At 46.6% G+C, this 25,411-nt stretch overlaps 1 protein-coding gene across 1 annotated transcript in view; it reads left to right on the forward strand.

The window, feature by feature from the left end:
* The first annotated feature begins 1,081 nt into the window (after positions 1–1,081).
* Positions 1,082–25,411, forward strand: part of LOC138666496 (gastrula zinc finger protein XlCGF53.1-like) — a 144,912-nt gene continuing 120,582 nt past the window's right edge. The window contains exons 1-5 of the mRNA XM_069754713.1: positions 1,082–1,099; positions 1,157–1,336; positions 1,419–1,542; positions 1,626–1,678; positions 1,877–1,967. Coding sequence (XP_069610814.1) covers positions 1,082–1,099; positions 1,157–1,336; positions 1,419–1,542; positions 1,626–1,678; positions 1,877–1,967 — 466 coding nt within the window. The remainder of the gene's footprint in view (positions 1,100–1,156; positions 1,337–1,418; positions 1,543–1,625; positions 1,679–1,876; positions 1,968–25,411) is intronic.

Below are 25,411 nucleotides of genomic sequence, written 5' to 3' on the forward strand. Positions count from 1 at the left end.
ATGGGAGTTAACCCTTTCACCCGATCTGCAGGGACGCGATCTTTCTGTGACACAGCATATGCGTCACAGGTCGGATTGGCACCGACTTTCATGACGCATACGCTGTGTCACAGGTCGGGAAGGGGTTAAGTTCAGTGTGCTTGTGGGACCGTCCCTTGCTTCTCTGTGAAGGAGACATGTTTTTAGACAAGCTCGGACTCAATGCAGACAAGATACCTCTGCAGACAAGACTCTTGCTTCTGCTCACTTCTTACTACTATCCCCATCCTTCAGCTAATCCAGTGAGAATTGTAGTCTTGACTGTGTGCTTATGTTAAAGCTTGTTTATATAAGTCACTTTTATGGTATTGTGTTAGTACAGGTGTATTTTGCTCTGTAATCCTCCATCTTAGTTTGTATTTCTTGCACTCTACATTGTCACGGTTGCTTGTTTTAGATTCATACCTCTGTGTAGAATTGTGCTTCCTGCAATTCATATTGTCACAGCTGTTTATGATTAATGTATTCAGTGTACACTTTGTATTGTATTATCATTGCTGCTGGTTCTTATGATGTGCCCAGTATTGACTGATACTATCTGTATTTTTATAGTTCTACCACTCATATTCATCTTCATATCATCGCACCGATAAACCATAGACTGCAGAACTTTACAGTCTTTTTATTTGGGATGTGAAGGAGGTTTAGCTGTATGCTGGAATCCACATAGCCACAAACGTGGAAGAAGGCAGAACATAGGTTTTATTAGTAGATGTAAAGAAGAAAACAAAATACTGTAAAATAATAAATATCGTTATATGTTTCCCTTATTATCTCCAGTAATTGTATTATTACACAGAATTTTTATGATGTTAGATCGGCTCATCTTCTCATTCAGGTCTCTACAATTTTGGATCCTCTCAGTAAAGATCTTCTATATAAGAGAATTTTTCTGATTTACCAATCAAAGATGGATATAGACAGAGACAAGATGGCGGAGAGGATATTACACCTCACCCTAGAGATCCTCTTCCGGCTTACTGGAGAGGTGAGAGGTTCTGATGACGTTACATTACATCATTCTCATCTATGGGAATAACAGATGGACAGAACTGGAGAGGTGAGGACTCTGGAAATGTCTGTGGTGAGATTTATTAATGTGTCTCTCCATAACCAGGATTACACAGTAGTGAAGAAGATCTCAAGTGAGCACTGTCAGGACCCTGCGTCTGAGGGATGGGAAAAACCCCTGAACCCAAACACAGGACCTCCACCTCACCTCCTGATACATGAGGACATCAATGACCAAAAGATACTAGAACTCACCTACAAGATGATTGAGCTGCTGACTGGAGAGGTGATCCTGCTGGGAATGCTGGGACATTGTACAGTAATGCCATGAAGGGATCGGGGGATAACGGTGTCATTGTATGTGTCAGGTTTATATAAGATGTCAGGATGCCGCCGTATATTTCTCCATGGAGGAGTGGGAGTATTTAGAAGAGCACAAATATCTATACAAGGACTCCATGATGGAGGTTCCCCAGCCCCTCACATCACCAGGTAATAGACAGGACCAAATACACACGGCCTATAATTATCTGTATGTAAAGAATTAATTCAGTCCCTGTATGTGTTTCCTCCAGATCTATCCAGTAAAAGGACAACACCAGAGAGATGTGTTCCTCAGGATCATGAGGTAGATGGAGAGAAGGTGTCATGAGATCTCCCCTATGATGTGTAGATGGCTGTGAAGGTCTTGTGCTCAGTCTTGTTTTATCCACCAGTATTATATGTTTTATACTTGTGTAATGAGAACGGCGGAGATGGCAGGATTAGAGCTGATCATAGATGTGACTTCTCCATCTGTCTGTGACTTTTACAATATTTATTTCAGGGTAAAGATCTGACCCATATTAGTACTACAGAGACATATGTGAGGGGTGATGAGAGGTGTAAAGAGGAGATTCCTTCAGATAACCAGCCAGGTGAGTATTAACCACTAAATACAGAGTCACAGATTCTACTCTGTCATCGATGATGGCTGCTTTATCGGTGGTGTAGTTTTACCGTATCTGTCACGAATGTGTCACGTCCTCCAAGGAGATCTGGGGTTAGAAGGTCACTATGTATTGTGAATCGCAGATCTTCCATTTAGCCTGCGTGTGTGCCATATTAAATGGATTTTGTTTCATTTTGTGCTGAAAAGGATAACGACCTGTTCAATACTGGTCAGAAACATGCAGCTCCATTTCAGCGGCATCTGATCTGACCTCTTCCTATAAAATCTGGCCTGATCATCTCTGTCTTGCCAGGAAGAGGTCCTTGGAGTTGCTGTACTGAGATCTTTGTTGCTGCTGGAGATTGTTGCATGATGTTTTGGGTGTATGCTTTCCTCATTGTCCTGTTCCAATTTGACTTGTACTTTCCTACCCTTCCCTGTATACCGTATATACTCGAGTATAAGCCGACCCGAGTATAAGCCGAGACCCCTAATTTTGCCACAAAAAAATGGGAAAACTTAATGACTCGAGTATAAGCCTAGGGTGGAAAATGCAGCAGCTACCGGTAAATGTCAAAAATAAAAATAGGTACCAATAAAAGTAAAATTAATTGAGACATCAGTAGGTTAAGTGTTTTTGAATATCCATATTGAATCAGGAGTGCCATATAATGCTCCATACAGTTCATGATGGGCCCAATAAAATGCTCCATATGAAAATATGCCCAATATAATGCTGCACAAAGGTTAATAATGGCTCCATAAGATGCTCCATAGAAAATGTTCCCCATATAATGTTGCATAAAGGTTGATTATTGCCCCATAAGATGCTCCATAGAAACATTTGCCCTATATGCTGTTGCTGCGATTTAAAAAAAAGACATACTCCCCTCTCGTCGCTCAGGCCCCTGGCACTTGCAATATTCAACTGTCCCCGTTCCACCGCCGGGCGCCACTCCGTCTTCCACATCCTCTGCAGTGACTGTTCAGGCAGAGGGCGGCGCGCACACTAAACACGTCATCAAGCCCTCTGACCTGAGCGTCATAGCCCGAGGATGCGGAAGACGGAGTGGCGCCCGGCAGTGGAACGGGGACAGGTGAATATCGCGCATTGCTCACCCTCTCCATTATACTCACCTGCTCCCGGCGCGGTCCCTGCTTCTTTCTGACAGATGGTCTCGGGGCGCCGCCGTTGGGCGGTCACTGGTACCGCTCATTACAGTAATGAATATGTTGAGCGGTACCATGTGACCGCTCAACACAGGAAGAGCTGCCAGTGCCCGAAGACCATCGGAGTTGCAGGGACCTCGCCAGGAGCAGGTGAGTATGTCACAGCTGCCGCTCCCCCTGCCCTGCTGACAATGACTCGAGTATAAGCCGAGAGGGGCACTTTCAGCCTAAACAAATGGGCTGAAAATCTCGGCTTATACTCGAGTATATACAGTACCTCTCTACCTTTGTTGAGTGTTTTTGTAGGTTAGTTGCTTTTGTTATTCCTGTTTGTCTTACTTGTTTATACACTAGCATTCTGTCCAGGCCTCCTGGGTAGTGGGAGATCACTTAGAGTATAACAGGAGAACAGTAAGGCTGGTGGCCCAAACCTCATTGCCTTTAGGCCGGTGTCACACTTAACGTATGAAAAATCGGTCCGATTCTCTCGGCGGAGAGTAGCACAAATCTTCTCGGTATGGTGTATAATGCGTGCGCAATGCGATTATGCTATTTTCTCTCACATACGTATCCGTATGACATCCGTATGATACGCGAATGGATTTACATTTCTCACTGCTTTTCCCTATTGAATTTAATGCCCTTAGTAATTAGTTTTGTCAGGGTCTGTCTGAACCATTAAAGGATGCATCGGTGCAGTACGAAACTCCAGCATCGTTGGAGGCCACCATGGCTCTTGCTATATGTATGGATAGACGTCTCAGGGATAGATCTGTGGTACTTCCCAAAACTTAAGTTCTCCCGGTGTGGAAAAAGGGTAATTTCATTAGGATTTGTCCGTCTATACCGAAACAGTATCCGTCGGAAAACTTCTGACCCCAAGTTGTGTAGAGAATTACAACCTTGACGTATATATCTCCTCTGCAGGTGTGTCTCAGTTTATCCTACCTGCGTAAGTGGTTATAGGTACAAAAACTGAAACGATATCTGTCCTACTGTATAGTGGGACAGGAGCGAATATGGTAGATACGTGATTTGCTCAGATCCATGATCTCTCCTGTAGTAAGCAGGCAAAGTCCATTCCCATATTTGCTATAGACTCTGCAACTCTTAGTCAGGGAAGCTTTATGCAAATAGCGCATCAGGTGAACCTTCGTGTAGGCGCTCTTCACAAGGAGCTCCTTTCTTTTTATCTTCGGGAAGGCCTCTCTACTCTTATTGTTCTGGGTCTTCCCTAGTTGACTAAGCATAATCCGGTCATAGACTGGCAGGCCAGGGAGATAATTAAGTGGAGTGATTTTTGAAAAATAATTGCCTACGTACTATTATCTCTGTCTCCACTAAGAACATTCCATCTTTCTGTGTGATTTTGAGGACATGTTCTCCGAAAAGGGGTGTCAAGAACTGCCTTCTCATCGTGTGCATGATCATCCTGTTAATTTGCTTCCTGGAGCAATGTTGCTCAAGACCAAATTATACAATCTGTCAGGTCCTGAGAGACAGGCAGTGAAAGACTATATCTCTGAGAGCACTGCCATGGGTCATATTAGACCCTCATCTACGCCTGTAGCAGAGGAGTTTTTCTTAGTCAAGAAGAAAGATGGGGGCCCTGCACCCCTGTTTAGATTTTCATGACTTAAATCAGACCACTAGCCAGGACCCATATCCCCTCCCACTCATTCCTGATTTGTTCAATCAGATTATTGGGGCAAAATGGTTCCCAAATTGGATCTCAGGAGATCCTAGAATCTGATTAGGATTATGGAAGGGGATGAGTGAAAGATGGCTTTCAACACCCCAGAATGACATTATGAAAACCTTGTCATGCCTTTTAGTTTGACTAATGCTTCCGCCATTTTCCAACATTTCGTTATTGACATCTTCCTTAACCTCATGGGTAGATTTGTAGTAGTGTATCTTGATGATATTTTGATCTACTCACCCGATGTCAAGTTTCATCAGGTACATGTCAGGCAGGTGTTACAGGTTCTCCAGGATAATAAACTGTATGCCAAGTTGGCGAAGTGTGTATTCGCTGTACAAGTCTTTCAGTTCTTAGGTTTCCTAGTGTCAGTCACAGGTTTCTGCATGGATCATGATAAGGTCTGAGCAGTCCTGGAATGGAACCTCCCAGAAGATCTGAAATAATTACACTTTTTTGGGTTTGCATACTATTGTTGGAAAATTATCCGAAACTTCTAGTCTATTGTTAAACCCCTCACTGATATGATGAGGAAAGATAGAGACTTCTCAAGGTGGTTGAACTGCGCTTGGCAGGCATTTTCTTCTCTGAAGAGATGTTTTTACTCTGTGCCAGTACTCATACACCCTGATGCTTCTCAACCATTTATTGTTGAGGTTGATGCTTCGGAGGTGGGGGTCAGGGCTGTATTGTTTCAAGGGTTGTCCTCTGGTAAATGGCATCCATGTGCTTTCTTCTCTAAAAAGTTGTCATTGGCAGAAACGATAATGTAGGAAATAGGGAACTTTTGGCCATTAAAATGGCATTTGAAGAGTGGCCTAATTTTTTGGAGTGAGCAGTTCACTCGGTCACAGTCATCACTGATCACAAAAACTTGATGTACTTTGAATCGGCTAAACGTCTTAATACGAGGCAAGCTAGATTGTTTTTGTTTTTCACCAGGTTTAATTTTGTGGTCAGTTACCGTCCTTGGATTAGGAACTTCAAAGCGGATGCTTTGTCTCGGAGTTTCCCTGGGGGTGGGAGTACTGAAGATGCTGTCCCTGTTTTACAAGAAGGAGTGTTCGCCTCAGCAGTGTGTTCTGAACTTGAGGGTGAGGTATTGAAGGCTCAAGGGGGACGCCCCTGCTGTTTGTTTTTTTTTAGGGAAATTGTTTGTATCTGTACATATGAGTCTTAAAACTTAAAGCTCAGGTCTGACTGGTCACCCAGGTAGTAAGGTGACCTTGGACCCCCTTTCTCGTCATTTTGGTGGCCAAGGTTATATAAGGATGTGGTTGACTTTGTGTCTGTGCGCGTTCAAGACCCCGCACACTCATCCGTACAAACTTCAAAAGCGATTATTGCAGCAGTGCCAGGGACCCGAACTAAAAGAGCCACCTTGTCAGAATGCAGCATTAGTGTAGCACAAGGTGGCTCTTTAAGTTACAAACGCCTGGGGGGTGACTGGTTCCTTTTAATGCCAAAACACTGACTCATGTCTTTGTCACTGAGATCGTGAAACCTCACAGTGTCCGATGTGGTGTCAGATTGGTGGACCCAATTTGTACTGTATCTAAATTTTGGAGGATATTTTGATCTTGTTTAGGGATGCATCTATACTTTTCTTCGGCATTCCATCCTTAAACTAATGGCCAGACTGAATGCCTAAACCAGAGTTTGGAGACTTACCTCAGATGTTTTATATCAGTTAACTAGGAATATTGGTTTCTTTTCTATCACTGGCTAAGTTTGCATTAAACAATCATCGTAGTGAGTCCACTGGTAAGCTGCCATTTTTTGGTGCATATGGCTTCCGTCCACAATTCTGTACCTTCAGTAAAGATGAGTCTTTGGTGGTTCCTGGGGAGGAATGATTTTCTTCTTCGCTCTCATCAGTATGGGAAGGGGTTCAGAATAATTTAAAGATCATGGGGGACAAATAGAAACATATGGCTGATAAATGATTGTCAGGTCCAGACGTGAGGGTGAATGATTTAGTATGGCTGTCTACCAAAAATATTAAACTGAAAGTTCCCTCTTGGAAATTAGGCCCTAGATTTATTGGTCCTTATAAGGTGGTTAAGGTGGTCACCATAATCAACCCTGTAGCTTTCCATCTCAAGCTTGCTCTGACTCTCAAGATCCATAATATTTTTAACAGGTCATTGCTCAAAAAATTTATTGCGCCTGTAGAACCATCATCTTTACCACAGCCACCGGTTATTGTTGATGGCAATTTAGAATTTCAGGTAGCAAAAATCATTGATTCCCGTACGGTTCACCGCTCTGTACAGTACCTGGAACATTGGAAGGAGAGGAGGAGAGTATGTGGGTTCTAGCATCTGAGGTTAATGTGGTCCTTTCATTTGGCCCATCCAGATAAACCCGGCTCCGAGTGTCCCGTGGCCCCTCGTAGAAGGGGGAGTGGGACGTCATAAGTGTGTCACGTCCTCTTGGGAGATCTGGGGTTAGAAGGTCACTATGTATTGTGAATCACAGATCTTCCATTTAGCCTGTGTGTTTGTGTCCCATGTTGAATGGATTTTGTTTCCTTTGGTGCTGAAGAGGTTAACATCCCTTTCTGTGCTGTCAGAAACATGCAGCTCCATTTAAACTGCTTCTGATCTGGTCATTACCTTTCCCTATAAAATCTGGCCAGACCATCTCTCCTTGCTAGTGAAAGTTTTACTTTCTAGTTCGTAGTAGTCGCTGTTCTGAGATCTTTGTTGCTGCTGGAGGTTGTTGCATGATGTTTTGGGTATGTGGTTGTCCTGTTCCCATTTGGTTTCTATTTCTCCTTCGCCTCATTGGGGGACACAGGACTGTGGGTGTATGCTTCTGCCGCCAGGAGGCTGACACTAAGTAAACTTGAAAAAAGTTAGCTCCTCCTCCATCGTATACACCCTGACACTGGCTACCAGAGACTCCAGTTTATGCTTAGTGTCTCAAGGAGGCACATCTCTGGGTCCTGGATTCTTTGGACCCAATTTTCAACATCTTTGGATTGAGGGGGCGACCGACCTTTTTGAGGGTCCGATCTCCCCAAACCATCAACGGGCAAGTACGTGCAAATTTTTTCCACGTATCCTTTTCCGCTACGTGGGATCCTTCACCGGACTTGGCCCTGACCACCCTGAGGTAGCTAGACTCCAGGCTGTACAGGTGCCTGTAGATGTCCGTGTGTTCCCCCCTGATTCCTACACCCCTGCTCGGCGGTGTTAGGTGGGGTGGTGGACGGTCCCTCTCCTTATCCTGGGGATAATGGAGATAGGGTTCCTGCACCGTCATTTGTCTTCCCCCTCTCTGGAGTGCGGTGTGACAAAGGGGGGGCTCCTGGCATTACCTGGTCTTTGCTCCGGCGCTGCAGTGAGGCTCCTTCTCGGGTGGTGTGGGTCGGCGCTGCAGCGTGATCCGGCGCTGCGGCGTTACTACTGCGGCGCTGCAGCATGTTCCTGCTCTGCGGCGTTGGGACTGCGGCGCTGCAGCGTGATCCGGCGCTGCAGCGTTAGGACATCGGCGCTGCAGCGTTAAAAGCGGCGCTGCGGCGGTATAATGCGGCGGTGCCGCTATACCCCAGAGGCTTCAGGCCTTGCCTAGCCTCCTTCGGGCGTGGGGTAGCATCCTGCCTGGAGCCTGGGACTTCCGTTCAGCGCGCTGTGAGGCCCCGCCCCCTCCGGCGCGTCACTTCCGGTTCCGGCTTCTCTCTCTGAAGGGGAAAAATTGAGGCCCCGGCTTCTGGACTGCTCCAGGCCGCAGCGTTGATTGGCGGTCCCTCCCCCCTAAGGCCTGCTGCGCATATAAGACAGCGCATTTGGGCTCCGCTTCGTGCATTCAGGATCCATCACTGTACTCGTGGGGACACAGGACCGGGGTAAGTGCTTCTCCCTCCATCTGGCTGAAGCATTCTTTTTGTCCCAGTCTCTGGCCCTGGGTATAGCTTTACGGATCACTATGTCTAGAAGGGTTAAGACTCACACGGTTCTTTTTACCGGTTGTGTAACTTGTCGTGCCCCTTTTCCGCACGCCCAAAGTAATCGCCTCTGCGAGGCCTGTGACTCTGAACGCGCCCAGGAGCCCCCCCCCCCCCTGCCAGCTCTCCAGCAGTCTCTCCGGCTCCGGTCCCTCAAGCAGATGCTGGGGCCGCTCCGCCGGAATGGGTCACGTCCTTGTCGCAATCCATGGCGTCCCTTACTGAAGCAATCAAATCTCTGCAGACCCCGGCAGTCAGGGCCGGTAGTCCACCTGTCTCGGAGAGGGCCTCGGGGTCTCAGGAGCCTTCAGCCTGCAGGGGCCGCGCTCACTCTAGACAGACGCATGGAAAGCGGATTCGCACAGCGTCGCCCAGGCATTCAGGTGCTTCCGCATCCTGGAGTTCCGTATCTCGTTCTCCTTCCCCTGCGGAAAGCGGGGAAGTTGAGACTGACTACGAGTCAGAAGGGTCCCTTAATTTTGAGAATCCTGGGTTTCAGGAGTCTGTAGATAGCCTAATTGAGGCTGTCAATCAGTCTTTGGGGATAGAGGACGAGCTCGCCTCATCCTCTGATCATAAGGTCTCTTTTAAGCGGGCAAATCGGGCCCATAGGGTCTTTTCCTCTCACCCTGAGTTTGAGGACCTGATTCGACGCAACCGGGAGCACCCGGACAAGCACTTTTCAGGGCAAAGAGCTCTGAAGGCTAGGTATCCCTTTGCTTCGGAACTTTGTAGTAAATGGGCAGAAAATCCTTCTGTAGATCCTCCAGTGTCCCGTTTAGCCTCTAGCACGTTGCTATCTCTGCCTAATGGCTCATCGATTAAGGATCCTACGGATCGTCTTATAGAGAGCTTGGCTCTTTCCGTTTTTGAGGCCTCAAGTTCGGCACTTTTTCCTTCCTTTGCGGCAACTTGGGTTGCCAGGGCTATATCTTGGTCGGAGTCGTTATCAAAGGCTCTTCAAGAAGGTAATTTGTCAGCAGAATTGGCGGAAGTGTCATCTCAGGTAGCACTGGCTGGTAGCTATCTGATTAACGCGTCCCTAGATGTAGCAGATTGTGCTTCTTCGGCTGCATCTAATGCTATTGCCATCAGAAGGGCCCTTTGGTTAAGGTCCTGGCGGGCTGATTCTACCTCTAAAAAATCACTTACATCCCTACCGTATCAGGGTGATCGTTTGTTCGGAGAGAAGCTGGATCAGCTCATTTCTGACTCCACAGGAGGGAAAAGTAAGTTTCTTCCTCAGCAGAGGGCAAGACAGCCTTTTCGTCGCCAATTTCAGGCCCGTTTTAGAACCTTTCGCAATGTTAGATGGGCCCCAGCATCAGGCTCTCCTGCGCAGGGTCGACCCAATCAGGACCGAGACGGTCGGATCTCTTATACGGCCAGCCAGGGGGGAAGAATGCGTCCCCAGTCTACTAGATCCAGAGGATCTAGGACTCAAAGATTTTCGGCTAAGTGACTGGAGGCCTCCTCTGGGTGTCTCCAACAAAGTAGGCGGACGTCTACTTTTATTTCGCCAGGTCTGGCTTCAGGTAATCCACGACCGGTGAGTTGGAGAACTCGTATCAACCGGGTTACAAAATAGAGCTGGTTCAGCTGCCTCCTCCCCGGTTCTTCCCATCCCGTCTTCCCAGGTCCGAGTCTCTCCGTCAAAGCCTGTTCAATTCCGTAGAGTCCCTTCGTATCAGCGGTGTCATTTCTCCTGTTCCAAGGGAGGAAAGGTTTCAGGGCTTTTATTCCAATCTTTTTGTAGTGCCCAAAAAGGACGGAGCAGTGAGGCCTATCCTAGATCTCAGACTCTTAAACAGGTTTGTCCGCGTTCGTCACTTTCGGATGGAGTCTCTCCGGTCAGTCATCGCCTCTCTGGAAAAGGGAGAGTTTTTGGCCTCAGTAGACATTCAGGATGCTTATCTACATATTCCCATCTTTCCGCCTCATCAAAGATTTCTCCGGTTTGCCGTAAACAATCTACACTTTCAATTCACGGCATTACCCTTCGGGCTGGCCTCCGCTCCCAGGTTGTTCACAAAAGTCATGTCTACTGTGGTGTCCATTCTGCACTCCCGAGGTATAGTTGTCTTGCCATACCTAGACGATCTGCTGATCAAGGGACCGACTTTTCAATCTTGCAGGGAAAATGTCGGCATCACTCTGGACACCCTTTCTCGTCTAGGTTGGCTGGTAAATTTAAGGAAGTCATCCCTACAGCCGTCTCGGAAGATCTCATTTTTAGGCATGATCTTCGACACCTCTCAAGCCCTATCAATCCTTCCCCAGGACAAGGTCCTAGCCCTTCGGCGGGAAGTGAGGAATCTTCAACAACCGTACCCTCATATGATTCGGTCTGGCATGAGGGTGTTAGGAAAGATGGTTGCAACTATAGAGGCGGTTCCGTTTGCGCAGCTTCATCTTCGACCCCTCCAACAAGCAATCCTATCAGTGTGGAACAGAAATCCTCTCTCTCTCAACCGCAGATTTCGGTTGTCTCTCCAGGCCAGGCAGGCCCTCTCTTGGTGGCTAAACAGCTCATCTCTACTCAGGGGGAAGCTCTTTCCCCCAACCAATTGGCTAGTGGTTTCCACAGATGCCAGTCTCCTGGGTTGGGGAGCGGTGTTTTTTCATCTCACAGCTCAGGGATGCTGGTCTCCTCGGGAATCAGATCTCCCCATCAATATCTTAGAGATTCGAGCAGTTCGACTAGCCTTGTTACATTTCCAGCATCTTCTGGCAGGTCGCCCTGTCTGAATTCAATCGGACAACGCCACAGCGGTAGCCTACATAAATCACCAGGGGGGCACCCGCAGCAAGGCAGCCATGCAGGAGGTAAAACAAATTCTACTCTGGGCAGAGAGAAATCACTCTGTGATCTCAGCGGTCCACATTCCGGGTGAAGAAAACTGGGCGGCAGATTTTCTAAGCCGTCAGGGTCTAGCCTCCGGGGAATGGTCTCTCCATCCCGAGGTATTTTTGCAGATATGCCATCTTTGGGGGACTCCGGACGTGGATCTAATGGCGTCCAAGATGAATGCCAAGGTGCCCAGTTTTGTCTCTCGGTACCGAGACCCCCAGGCAATCGCCGTGGATGCGCTGGTACTGTCTTGGAACCAGTTTCATCTCTCTTATCTGTTCCCTCCTCTGGCACTGCTCCCAAGGGTAATCAAGAAGATCAAATCAGAGAGAGTGCCAGCCATCCTGATCGCTCCGGATTGGCCACGACGGACCCGGTATGCAGACCTGGTACAACTTCTCGCCGGGGTTCCTTGGCGGCTCCCAGATCGGCCGGATCTTCTATCTCAAGGGCCGATCTACCACCAGAACTCAGAGGTCCTACGTTTGACGGCCTGGCCGTTGAATCTTGGGTTTTAACTCAGGCAGGGTTTTCTCAAGAAGTGGCTGATACCATGATCAGTGCACGTAAGTCCGTCTCGGCCAGGATTTATTATCACACTTGGAAGGTGTTCCTTTCCTGGTGTAGAGAGCGCGGGCTGCCTCCTCTGCGTTTTTCCGTTCCAAACATTCTAACCTTCCTTCAAGCAGGCCTGGATTCTGGGCTTGCTCCAAGTACCCTTAAAAGGCAGATTTCGGCTTTATCAGTCCTTTTTCAGCGCAAGATTGCTACTAATCGTCAGGTCAGGACTTTTTTCCAGGGAGTCGCTCATAAGGTCCCTCCTTGTAAGACTCCTTTGGAAGCTTGGGACCTTAATCTGGTCTTAAGGGCTTTACAGAACGCTCCTTTTGAGCCTCTTCAAGATGTTTCTTTGATGTTTCTTTCTTGGAAAGTCGTATTTTTAGTGGCCATAACGTCCATAAGACGGGTATCGGAGCTGGCAGCCCTTTCTTGTCGTCCCCCTTTTTTGCGTTTTCATCAGGACAAGGTAGTGCTCAGACCAGCACCATCCTTTTTGCCGAAGGTTGTTTCATCATTCCACATCAATGAAGATATTGTTCTGCCCTCTTTTTGTCCGGCACCTACGCACCGTGTAGAAAAAGCTCTCCATACGTTGGATCTGGTGAGGGCTCTGAGGAGGTACGTTTCCCAAACGGCTCCTTTTCGCCAGACAGATGCTCTGTTTGTCCTTCCGCAGGGTCGCAGGAAGGGATGCGCGGCTTCAAAATCTACCCTGGCCAGGTGGATAAGGGCGACCATTCAGGAGGCTTATCGCTCCATGGGCATGACGGTTCCGGCCGGAATCAAGGCTCATTCGACTAGAGCAGTGGGGGCTTCCTGGGCCATTCGGCACCAGGCCTCAGCAGAACAGGTTTGCAAGGCTGCGACCTGGTCTAGTCTGCATACGTTTGTCAAACATTATAATGTCCACTCCCAGACCTCTGCAGATGCAAGTCTGGGTAGAAGGATTCTTCAAGCGGCAGTGGCGCATTTATAGACAACCATCATCTGGATGTCTTTTACTGGTGAGTTATTTTTCCCACCCAGGGACTGCTTTAGGACATCCCACAGTCCTGTGTCCCCCAATGAGGCGAAGGAGAAATAGGGATTTTTGTGTTACTCACCGTAAAATCCTTTTCTCCGAGACGCTCATTGGGGGACACAGCTCCCTCCCTGGTAGCCTTATGGCTGCTTTGGTTATATCTGATTACATTAGTCAGTAGGATCTTTTCTATACATAAGTTTTCTGTATTTATGCTGTTATATTATTTTTTGTGTTTTGTTCTCCTACTGCTTTTTGCACCAAACTGGAGTCTCTGGTAGCCAGTGTCAGGGTGTATAGGATGGAGGAGGAGCTAACTTTTTTTCAAGTTTACTTAGTGTCAGCCTCCTGGCGGCAGAAGCATACACCCACAGTCCTGTGTCCCCCAATGAGCGTCTGGGAGAAAACGATTTTACGGTGAGTAACACAAAAATCCCTATTTTCCTACCCTCCCCTATATACGTCTCTAACTTTGGTCAGTCTTTTTGTATGTTAGTTGCTTTTGTTATCCCTGTTTGTCTTATGTGTTTATACACTAGCATTTCTGTCCAGTACCTCCTGGGGAGGGGATAGCTTAGGGTATATCATGGGAACAGTAAGGATGGTGGCTAAACATTCCCCCCTTTAGAAGTACCTCAGGGAAAGCTAGGGTCCCAGCCCAGGACACTGCAGGGCACCTTTCCCTATTTTCGTATTGTCACAGTTACAGTATCACAATTGTATGTTGACCATTTTGCCGCTATAGCATAACATTCTCCTCCATCCGAAAATGTTCAAATTACTTTGTGAAATTTGGAAAGCCATTTTGTATAGAACTTATAACCTGGAGGATTTAGCTACCCCTTGTGAATAGAAGATGCTGACCGTTACCTGCCCAGATCTATAAACTACAAAGCCAAATGACCGTGTATGTAGAATGTGCTGACAAGTTAGAAAATCAGAAAATTATTTGAAGGAAAATATTATAATGGGTCTATAAGAGAAAGCGGAGGGTAATGATGCTGTTGGCTTCCTAGATCCCTGATATCTTATTGGATGAATCTACCTTCTCTCCCTTTTGTGCTGCTGAATGCGCTCATGTGGTCCCTACAAGATCAGGTCCAGTCTTTCTTCACAAACTTCACTTTTATGATGGACAACATTAAATGTGCAGTGAGGACCAAGTGTGAATTTCTGTACAATAAGAACAGAGTTTCCTGTATCCTGACTTTTCAGCCTCTTTTAAAACCAACTAAAGTCAAAAAGGATTGTGATAAACTACATTAAAAAAAAATTACACCTGTGCCATGATATATCTCTAAGCTGTGCGTGGCTGATGGCTGTAATATATATTTATTTATTCATGCCTGCAGGAGATGTGTTGGCATGGCTCGAGCCCTGGTTTCATGGATTAATTCCATGTCATAAATTACATTGTTTTCAATCCTATGAGACTGGAGTTACTGCACAATCTCTCCTGAAATGGGGTGCACTAATAATTAGAGATGAGTGAATATCTCAATATTCGGTTCAGGTCACGTTCGCCGAATGAGCACTGATTCACCGATTAATTCTGCTAATATTCGCCGATCATAGCAGAATGCCATTCACGTCAATGGGAGACAAAAACAAATGCATGCACAACACCTTAGAATGGCCCCAAATGCTGCCAAAACACATAAAATGGGGGAAAGACACCAGGAAAGTGGCCTCAATTCACCCACAGTACAAATTGCAGCATAGAACTGCAGCAATCAGCTAGGCATGAGGTATCAGGGTCTGGGACAGCATTTACAGCTTTCCAATGAACGTCACGGTAAGACGATGTGGGTGAGGGATCGGTGTAGGGCCCTTTTGCTGGAAGCCATGATACCACACAAATATAAGATTTCTAGACTACCATTGTCAGAAAAATTTAAGGATGGTAACACGGGTAGTTGAGTGCCAGGAAGTGGAGGCCTGACGTTCTCGGAGGCCTATTGCTACAGGCAACACGCATGATGGACACCCAACCAGGAGTGTTCACATTTCCAATAATTATTGGCAGACAACACCAAAGTGGCATCAATTTCACCACAGTAGAAATAGTAGAATAGGGACCGACAGGACTTTCACTACACCTAAACCAGCAGATGGACACTCTGTAAGCAGGTGCGGGAATGCAGTAATGCAGGGATTGCAGAACAATGCTGTCTAACAATGTTGTTTAATTTTTAACATAAATCAAAATGGTCTCCTCGCAGGGAGTTAATAAACAGGAAGCAAGAGCAGTAAATGGTTAATGCAACAGCCTGATAGTTAAACAGCACTTATCGTAGTCTTTTCTGATCTTCTTCCACAAACAGTCTGATGGGAGTTGGAGTACCGGCAACGGCTGGCATGGTGCCCTCAGGTGGATGCCAAAGAGTCACGGTCCAGCTTCTGATAGCAATGTACGGTCACCGGTTTTGCCCTCTGAGCCCCTAGTCCATAAATCTGTTCAGGTACCCGCAGCTCGGCCTTCCTCTTTACAACTCAACAAGAAGTGTTCCCATTTAAGCATACAGCAGATGTAGACCAACCATGACTGTTCACGTTACAACAAATTTGTGTTAACATCAGCAGCAGCCACAGAAGCAACACTAAATATAGCACAGAGTGCAGTTACGTGACATTAATGCATCACACAAAAAAATGCAATATCACCTAGTCTGTACAGTCTGCGATTGGAGTGCAATTCCACTTCAACCACCGCACCTGCTGCTGCTAATGGTTGGGTCTTGATGAATTGACGGGCTGGAGGTTGAAAGTTTACAGCTGTGATGTGAACTGTGTGCTTCACTGCTGTCTTGGGGAAAAGCTCTCTTACGGTTGTATACAAGTGTGTTTTGATACTCCAGCATTCGAGGGTCCCTTTCTAGGGCAGGAATCATTTGGCCAAATTTTGCTTTATAATGTGGATCTAATAAAGTGGCAACCCAGTTGTCAGCATTATTCCTAATCATAACGATACGGAGATCATGTTGCAGATAGTGCAGCAAGAAGGCACTCTTATGTCAGGCTCTAACATGAGGTCCAAGCCCATGCTGTGTTGGTGGCTGTGTAACAATGAAGTTCATTTCCTTCGTACCCTCCCGCCAACTCCGAACAACAGAGGCGAGGATTATCCTCTTCATCCGACAGTTGCTCGCCCATCACCTCTTCCTCCTCCATTTGGTCCTCGGATCTTGCACCTTTGATAAAAGTTTGCCTGTTATCATCATCACCAGCCCTCCTCAACCGTAGTACTCCACCCTCCCTTGCCACTCGCCTGTGCGACAACAGTCTTGAACTTTGAGACAATGTTGTCCCTTCCGCAGCCTCCTGTCCTTCCTCCTCTTCTTATAGGACCACCATCTCTTCCCGCAGGCTATTCAATGTCTGCTCCAGCATATAAATGACCGGAATAGTGATGCTGATGACGTCGTCGTCAGCGCTAACCATCTTAGTAGACCGTTTAAAACTGTGTAGAAGGGTGCAGAGGTCCTTAATCTGTGCCCACTCTGTAAACATGATAGGTGCCACCTCCATACTGCGTTGGCCCAGGCTATATGACATGACATACTGCATCAGGGCTCGATGCAGCTGCAACATGTGCAGAGTAGAATTCCACCGTGCCTGCACATTGCATATCAACCTGTTAACTGGCATGGATAAAGACATCTGTATCGATGCAAGTCGATGAGCAGAGGGGTGCGAATGGCGGCAATTAGCACACAGCTTACATGCTTTCTGGAGCAGGTCAGGATAGTGACTGAGAAAACGCTGTACCACTATGTTGAGGACATGAGCCATGCAAGGCACGTGTGTGAGCTTGCCTCGTCGTAGGGCCGCCACCAGGTTTGCACCGTTATCGGAGATGGCCTTCACTGGATGCAGGTCCAGTGGAGACAGCCATTGATCAAACTCAGCCTGGAGAGCTGTCCACAACTCTTCAGCTGTATGATGATTTCGGTGCACCCTGGCTGCGCAGTACGGAGGTGGCGGGGGTTCGCTGTGCACTGTTGGAACGCGTGTCTTGTGAAAGCAGAGATTTAGGGCGTAGGTGTAGGCCCTAGAGGAAATAGATAATGCAAAAGCAGTGGAGGAAGTGTTTATTGTAGAGGTTTGGCCTGAAAGCCATGGGGATTCCAACACTTGTGGAGCAGCGCCTGTCCCCACAGCCACGAGAGTCACGCAGTGCCCAGTCAGCGACATGTAATGCCCTTGGCCATGTTTACTCGTCCAAGTGTCTTTGGAGAAATGCACCCTGGCAGACAATGATTTTGTCAAGGAATGGGTGATGTTGTCTGCTACATGCTGGTGTAGCGCAGGCACAGCTTTCTTTGAAAAATAAAGGAGACTGGGTAATTGGTACTGGGGGACTGCGACGGCCAATAGCTTTTGGAAACCCTCGGTGTCCACCAAGCGGAAAGGCAGCATTTCTGTTGCCAACAAATTTGAGATGGTGGAGTTCAACCTCTTAGCTTTGTCATGCTTAGGAGGAAACAATCTTTTCCATGACCACAACGGCAAAACCATGGCCTGGCTGCTGTGATGTGAGAGGGCAGAGTACGGTGAACCGGACAAACTGCTGGACCGTGAGAGAGGTGCAGGCGAATATGTTAGTGTGGATTGAGAAACTTCTAGTGTGATCGTTCTCTGAGAGTGATCAAAAACATCAGGCATGTCCGCTTCCGTTACAGCTGAAGGATGCCTCTTAGTCCGCGTGACTCGATCGGGTAAACAACGCGTGGTTCTACGATCAAAGACCTGCATCTCAATAGTTGGCACGGTAACAGAGGAGGAGGAAAAAGCAGCAGTGGCGATTGATTGGGCGGCTGATGGTGGTTGATATCCGCTGGTCTGTATTTTTGCGCAGTGGACTTCCCACACTAAAGCATGTTGAGTGTGCATGTGAAGGTTCATACATGTAGTAGTCAAATTATTGCAGTTTTTACCTCAACTCAGTTTTTTGCAAAGTTGGCAGATTACATGAGTTGACTCATCCTTTGCAATGTCAAAAAAGGCCCAGGCTAGGCAACCCTTGCCACCCCTGAGAGCTGCGGACTCTGCTGGTCAGAGGCACAGTTGTGGCTGAGGATGCGTCTCTCGTCGTGGCTGCATCAGTTCGTGTCTGCGATGGGTGGCACATCGTAACCTCCTCATCCTCCTCCTCAGATGACTTACTCAGCTGTGTGCCTCTATGTTCACACCAACTGGGATCTAACACCTCATCACTATCTTCTGTGTTATCACATTCCTGGCCATTGGAGTAACTCTCCTCCTCTTCTTGCTCTGACAGCATAGTACTGTCCGCATAGGCCTCAGATATCTGAGTCTCATCAGGGTCACCTCCCCCCCTTAACATCTGATGAGGAGGGTCAGGATGCTGTTGGGACCGTACTTCTTCCTGCCCCTGATCCAGGCTAAAAAAAAATTTGGCATCAGTGCAGATTTCCTCATCTTAACTCTGCAAAGCTCTTGCGTACACTTCTGATGAACATGGCATAAAATGTGTAAAAAGCCCTTCAGACTCATCCATCTGTGGTTCCATACAGTCAGTTGAACTTTGGATAGTTGGGACGCGGGGGGAAGCAAGGGGAATTTATTCGGTCGTCCATGACAGCACTACGGAGAGAGGGGATCCGCCCTTCAGGAACAGGAAACCTACAGATATATAAGGGCGGCACCTCTCCCCACGCATTAGTTGGTTTCCTGTTCCTGGAGGACAGGATTCCCTACAGATTTTCTTCAGTTTCTCCTATCAAGCACCCAGGCCGGCTGTCCGACCCAGGTAGCGAGGGGGTCTCCTACCTCGGGCAGTGCGGGTCCCTGGAAGCGCCACGGTGGGCCCGGGTAGGGCTCCACGTCAGTGAGCGGTGCAGAGGCGAGCGGCGTCCAGAGGAGGCTGTCTCTGCGGTCAGAAGGTGAGTATGTTCCCCCCCCTTCCCCCCGGGCTCCGTTCGCTCTCGTGCCCTGACTCCCTACCTCGGGTCCCATCCGGGCGGCGCAGGCTCCGGCAACGCCCTCCGCACTCCTCTGGGATCGGGGCGGATTCGGGTGCCGGCTTCCGCCGCGATCGCCGCACTGCTGGGGCCACGTGGGGGTCGGTATGGCGGCGTGCGGCTGGAGGATCCGGCGACGCCGTCCCCGGCTTCCAGGAGCGTCGCTCACCGCTCTAGCCGGTTCCGGAAGTGATGCGGCGAGGGGGCGGAGCCGGGACCGGAAGTCGGACGCCGGCCGGCTTCAGCTGAAAGCACCGCGTCCTGCTTGTGATGGGAGCGGAGGGGGGGGAGCGCTCAGGGGCGGGGGAGGATGGAGCAGGGTCAGGTGCAGGGGGGAGAGTAATTACTGACCATATGCACCTGCACATGTTCCGGCGGGGGAAGGCTATATATAGCTAATCAAGATTGCTGCAGAGCTGCTTATGGCCATCTGCAGCTATGGAGGTGCCAGAAGCTGCCGTTGGTCTGCTGGAGCAGGAGCAGGACAGATCCTCAGAGACCCTTGCAAACACCCAGCAGAAGACCCGCGGACGCAGCAATCAGGCCAGTCGCAGATCAAGACAGAAGGATCTGGACCGACCCCCCAGTGAACCGGTACCTACCGCTACTGCCTGGGTAAGAGATCTTCGTGAATGTACCCTGATGCAGTCTTTTCCTATGTTTATTTCCGTAGGGGAGTTCTTACAAAGGGGGTTAGATATGGGGTTATCCCCAAATACTCTTAAGGTGCAGGTATCAGCCTTGGGGGCCCTCTTTGGCTGCAACATCGCTGAGAATCACTGGATCAGCAGATTCATCAGGGCAACAAAACGGTCTAGGCCAATTGTGAAGAATAGAGTCATGCCATGGGACCTGAACCTAGTCCTCTCAGCCATGACAGAGGCCCCATTTGAGCCAATTACTTCAGCCTCTATTAAACATCTATCCCTTAAAGTAGCCTTCCTGGTGGCCATAACATCGGCGCGTAGGATAGGTGACATACAAGCATTATCCAGGGTTCCCCCTTACATGCAGCTTAGGGATGATAGAGTGATACTGTCCCCTGATCCAGCATATCTTCCTAAGGTAGTGTCCAGTTTCCACAGAACACAGGAAATAGTTCTTCCATCTTTCCTCCCCAATCCTACTAACGATAAGGAAAGGAAGTTACACACTTTAGATGTAAGAAGATGTATCCTGCAGTATCTAGCGGTAACTGATCCCTGGAAGTTAGATAATGCCCTATTCGTGTCCTATCAGGGTAGTAGGAAAAGGCATAGAGCATCGAAGTCTACTCTAGCTAGATGGATCAGGGAGGCTATCTCGCTGGCTTATATCTCAAAGGGCAAGCCGGCGCCTGAAGGTCTTAAAGCGCATTCCACTAGAGCTATGGCGGCTTCGTGGGCGGAAAGATTGGAGGTGTCGATCGACCAGATTTGTAAGGCTGCTACTTGGTCTTCTCCAAACACTTTCTATAACCATTATAGATTGAACCTGGGTGCCTCATCTGACCTCTCTTTTGGTGTAAGGGTGCTGCAAGCTGTAGTCCCTCCCTAGTTAGTTACTCTCTGTAATTCTCTCCGTAGTGCTGTCATGGACGACCGAATAAAGTCTTAGTTACACACCGGTTAACGGTGTTTTTCGGAATCCATGACAGCACCTGTACATACCCTCCCGTCTTCTTAAGTTCTGGGTGTACACCTCTTCCTTTACTTATATATAATTCACGGGTAGTGAATAGTTAATATTGTATTATTGTTTATTTTGTATGCTATTAACCTTGGTGGTCCTCTTGTGCTCTGTAAACCAACTGATGCGTGGGGAGAGGTGCCGCCCTTATATATCTGTAGGTTTCCTGTTCCTGAAGGGCGGATCCCCTCTCTCCGTAGTGCTGTCATGGACTCCGAAAAACACCGTTAACCGGTGAGTAACTAAGACTTTTTGTATCCAACATCTGTGGACTGTACTGGGTGTGATGTTGAGGTGGAGGAAGAGGAGGAGAGGCCACTTGAAGCTGCACTTACCATTTACTCGAGTACATGCTCTTTCTGGGCATCATCGACAAGGTACCACTGTGCGGCTGCCAAAGAAAGGTAGTGGTGTAGCCTGTCCAGTAACATAAGTTGTCAGTTGTCTTTGCATAAGACGTGAGGTTGTTTCACTAGTGCTTTCACCAACAATACCACCTACCCCATGTACACCTTGAACAACAAACCTAATTCCCCTTCCACCACGGCCTCGCTTTTTCCCAGTCATGTTGCTTAGATAGTGTGGTATGAGCACAGTATTAACACCCAAAAATAAGATTTCAAACTCTGCACCACCACTGCAAACAGCTGATTTTCAGCAACCTTGACCTTGGATCAGGCCTCTAGATGCTACAAAAATATTTCTCAAGTCAGATCCCTTACTATATGACATTAATAACAGAATAATTTGTTTGTGGCCTATGTATCAGCCCTCTATAACACACTAGATGCTACCAAAATATTTTTCAAGTCAGGTTCCTTACTGTATGACGTTACTAACAGAAGAATGTGTTTGTGGCCTCTGTATCAGGCCTGTAAAGCTTTATTTCAACCCAAACAAAATGACAAAGTGTGCTACAGTTGGTCGTCTAACTTTTTGCAACTGATAAATTATAATTTTCTTTTAATGTGCCTTAGGTCTGCACACAGGTTCATATCACTGCCACAAAATGACAACATGGTATGTAGCAGGCTGTTTCACATTTAGCACCTGGAAAAATTATAACTTTTTTTTTACGTGACTTAGGTCTACAGACAGTTTTATTTCACCATAGCACGAAATTACAAGGTGGGATACAGCTGGCTGTTTTTAAATTTTTTTTCTCTAGCTACATGTGAATTAGAATGCTATACTTGTGCATGGATCACAATAGAAGCAGTGCACAACATGTGCCTTGCTGGATTTGTTTGTGCACCTCAGTATGACCAAAAAAGAAAAAAAAATGCTGGAAGGTAAATTTAACAGCCACACTGGACACTAGCTACCTACAGTATCTGACTGTTATACAACCGCCTAACTAACTAGCTAAAATGTGGAATACAGCAGGTATTTTCACATTTACCCACTGAAATAATATTATGTTGAATGCTATAAACTTGCATGGAGCACAATAGAAGCAGGGCACAACACACTTGTAGGACTTGTGCCCGCCGGCCGTGTCTGACAACCTCCGTAATGCTCCCCCCCACCCCCCAAGAAAAAAAAATTCCGGAAGGTAAATTTTACAGCCACACTTGACACTATCTACCTACACTATCTGACTGCTATTCAACCACCTTACCAAATAGCTGAAATTTGGATGCAAACAGTGGCCGTGTCAGGAGCAATTTCTCTGCACTGTATCAGTGTCAAAATGGCGCTAAAGCAAAATGTCTGCTATTGATATGCAGAGGGACATGTGATTTCAGATTGGCTAGCCGCAATGTGCACAGATAAAGTTAGGGAAAAAAAATGACTGCTGTGCTGTGCTTACAAGAACGCTGCGCCTCTGAGCTCTACAACCCCCCCCTCCCCTCATCATACACGTGCCAAACGCTCTTGATACATCACCATTATCGATGTTAAAGTGCAGGAAATATTTTTGTGGCAACGCAAATATTTTCCTGCACTTTTACCGAATGATACAGATTTTTACCGATTTTATGCAATTTTGCTCGGGTTTCCGATCACTGATCCGAATGTGCTATATTCGTGCTGAATATGTGTTTGATGAACATTCGCCGATCAAATTCGCTCATCTCTACTAATAATTTCTCTACTCTTCTGGTCAGGACTCATAGTGGCTCCAATGGTCCACCATAAATGAGTGAAACTCCAGTTTGTTGTTGGAGCTCTCCTTCCGAACATACGTTGTTGTTGTTGGGGATGTAACATTTTTTATTGTCTTTTTTTACAGGTTCATTCTGTATGATAGTTTGAATGTGGTGGGATCGGCCTGCCTCACTAATGTGAAGAGAAAACACCGTGTGCACAGCTCACAAACTGGTGCTAAGACTTAGGTTCCCAAACCGTCAATATATGTAATATAAAAGTCTAGCACTCAACTTCAGTAACCGTAGAAGCAATTGTAACCTTAGAAACGATTTATTAGTAGTACAAGAAACGTTTCAGTCCCTTGGGACTTTCATCAGTCACTACAACATAAAACAAAAAGAGGAAATAACAAAAAAGAAGTACATCCTGTACAAAAATAACTAAAGTATATACAAAAGAAATACAAATAAACAGACAAGGTCTACATGAAGTTTAGGTCAAAAAATATACATCGTTGGTAAATACTTGAAAAAGGAAGTGGTAGCAAATAGCCAGGCTAAGTGTCACTAAGATGACAAGACGTGACCGAGCCAGTGGACGGGACAGAGAGAATATAGGTGGAACCGAAGGACGTGCACATCGTGCCTATAGAGGCCAACTAGGCCAGTGGTATAGAGCTGAGCGAGATGTAGCTGAACATGGTATAACATAGCCAGGTAGGGTGTAAATACAATGAACGAACGTGACTAAGTTGGGAACCAGAAGAGGGAAGATGGGTAGAGCAGAACCGGTTGAAAAAGTGGGAAAAGGGAGAAAAAAGGGGGGAGAAAAAATAGAAAAAAAACAGACACACATACCATGCCTATGAAGGCCAGAAAGGCTAATTCAATATAGCTGAATGAGATATGGATAAATATGGCGCCTAAATGAGAGGGGAGCAAAGGCATATAAGAGTCAGAGCAACAGAAGATGCAGAGACACAAGGAAATACCCTCTAAATACTCACTAATGTGTCTGTAACGTCCTGGTAGTCTTTAAAAAAAGGCTTCCATTTCCTCTGCCAAATGCCCAAGATCTAAATTTAAGACACTTCAGCTCTGCACTATTATAAAAAGTTCTCTTTTAAATGTCTAATATTTCTTCCAGAAACTCATCTGACAGAAAATATTGGCCTTCACAATAGTTTAGATTGCAAAGAGCCACTGAGCCCCATACTCTAATTACCCCAGAGAAGTTTCACCGTTAGTTACTCATTTATTGTTGATGAAGACTGTTGAGTTTGATCAGTTCGGTAGATGTGTTATTGTCTATACTCAGTTTTTGACTACAGTAGTTAGTTCCCAAAATACTCTGATTTAACCATTTCCCGCAGCCAGTTTTGTGTTCCTAATCAGGGCTCTTTTTTCAAATCTGATGTTTGTCACTTTATGTCGTAATAACTTTGGAATTCTTCACAAGGGATAATAGGAAACAAGTGGCCCTTTAAAACTTATTTTCCAACTTTTACATAGGTACATAGTTAAAAAAAAAGACATAGGTCCATCAAGTTCAACCTTCCTCCCCAATTGTACATTTCGTCACTAATTTTACTATAACCCGCAATGTTATGTGTATCAAGGAAATCATTCAGCCCTTTTTCAAAGGTGTCATTGTGTCTGCCATTACTACCTCCTGTGGTTGGCATTCCACAGACTGACTGCTGTAACTGTAAAGAACCCTTTCCTATTTAGCTTCCAGAATTGCCTTTCCTCCACCCGTAATGAGTGCTTCCTAGTCCTTAGATGGTGTTTGGAAGGAATAAATCATGTGGCAGTGTTTTATACTGGCCACACATATATTTATACATGTAAATGAGATCTCTGTGGCGTCTTTTTTTAAGCCAAACAAGCCCAACTTTTTCAACCTCTCCTCATATGAGAGGCCTTCCATTCTTTGTTATAATCTAGTTACCATCTTTGAACTGATTCTAACTTCTGAATATCCTTTCTAAAATGTGGAGCTCAAAAATGGATCCCATATTCTTGATGTGGCATCACCAGTGATTTATAAAAGGGTACGTTGGGATCGCGGGATTGTATCTCTTTTTATACACCTTAAAATCTTTTTTGCTTTTGCAGCTGCTGCTTGACATTGAGTACTGCTGCTCAGCTTACTTGTAACCAGAATCCCAAGTCCTTCTCCTATTCTGTAGTCCTCAGTATGCTTTAATTTAATGTTTATGCACAATATGGTTACTCCATCCTAGGTGCATTACTCTACATTTATCTACATTAAATCTTATTTGCTAAGTGTTTGCCCATTCAGACATCTTATCCAGATCGTTTTGCACTATTGTAATGTCAAGGACAGATTTTAGAAGATAAAGAACTAGGAGACAAATGAGCGTAATAGGGTCTTATCCGATGATAATGGAACAGTAGGAAATCT

The sequence above is a fragment of the Ranitomeya imitator genome, chromosome 2 (genome assembly GCF_032444005.1).
Source record: "Ranitomeya imitator isolate aRanImi1 chromosome 2, aRanImi1.pri, whole genome shotgun sequence".
NCBI lineage: Eukaryota > Metazoa > Chordata > Amphibia > Anura > Dendrobatidae > Ranitomeya > Ranitomeya imitator.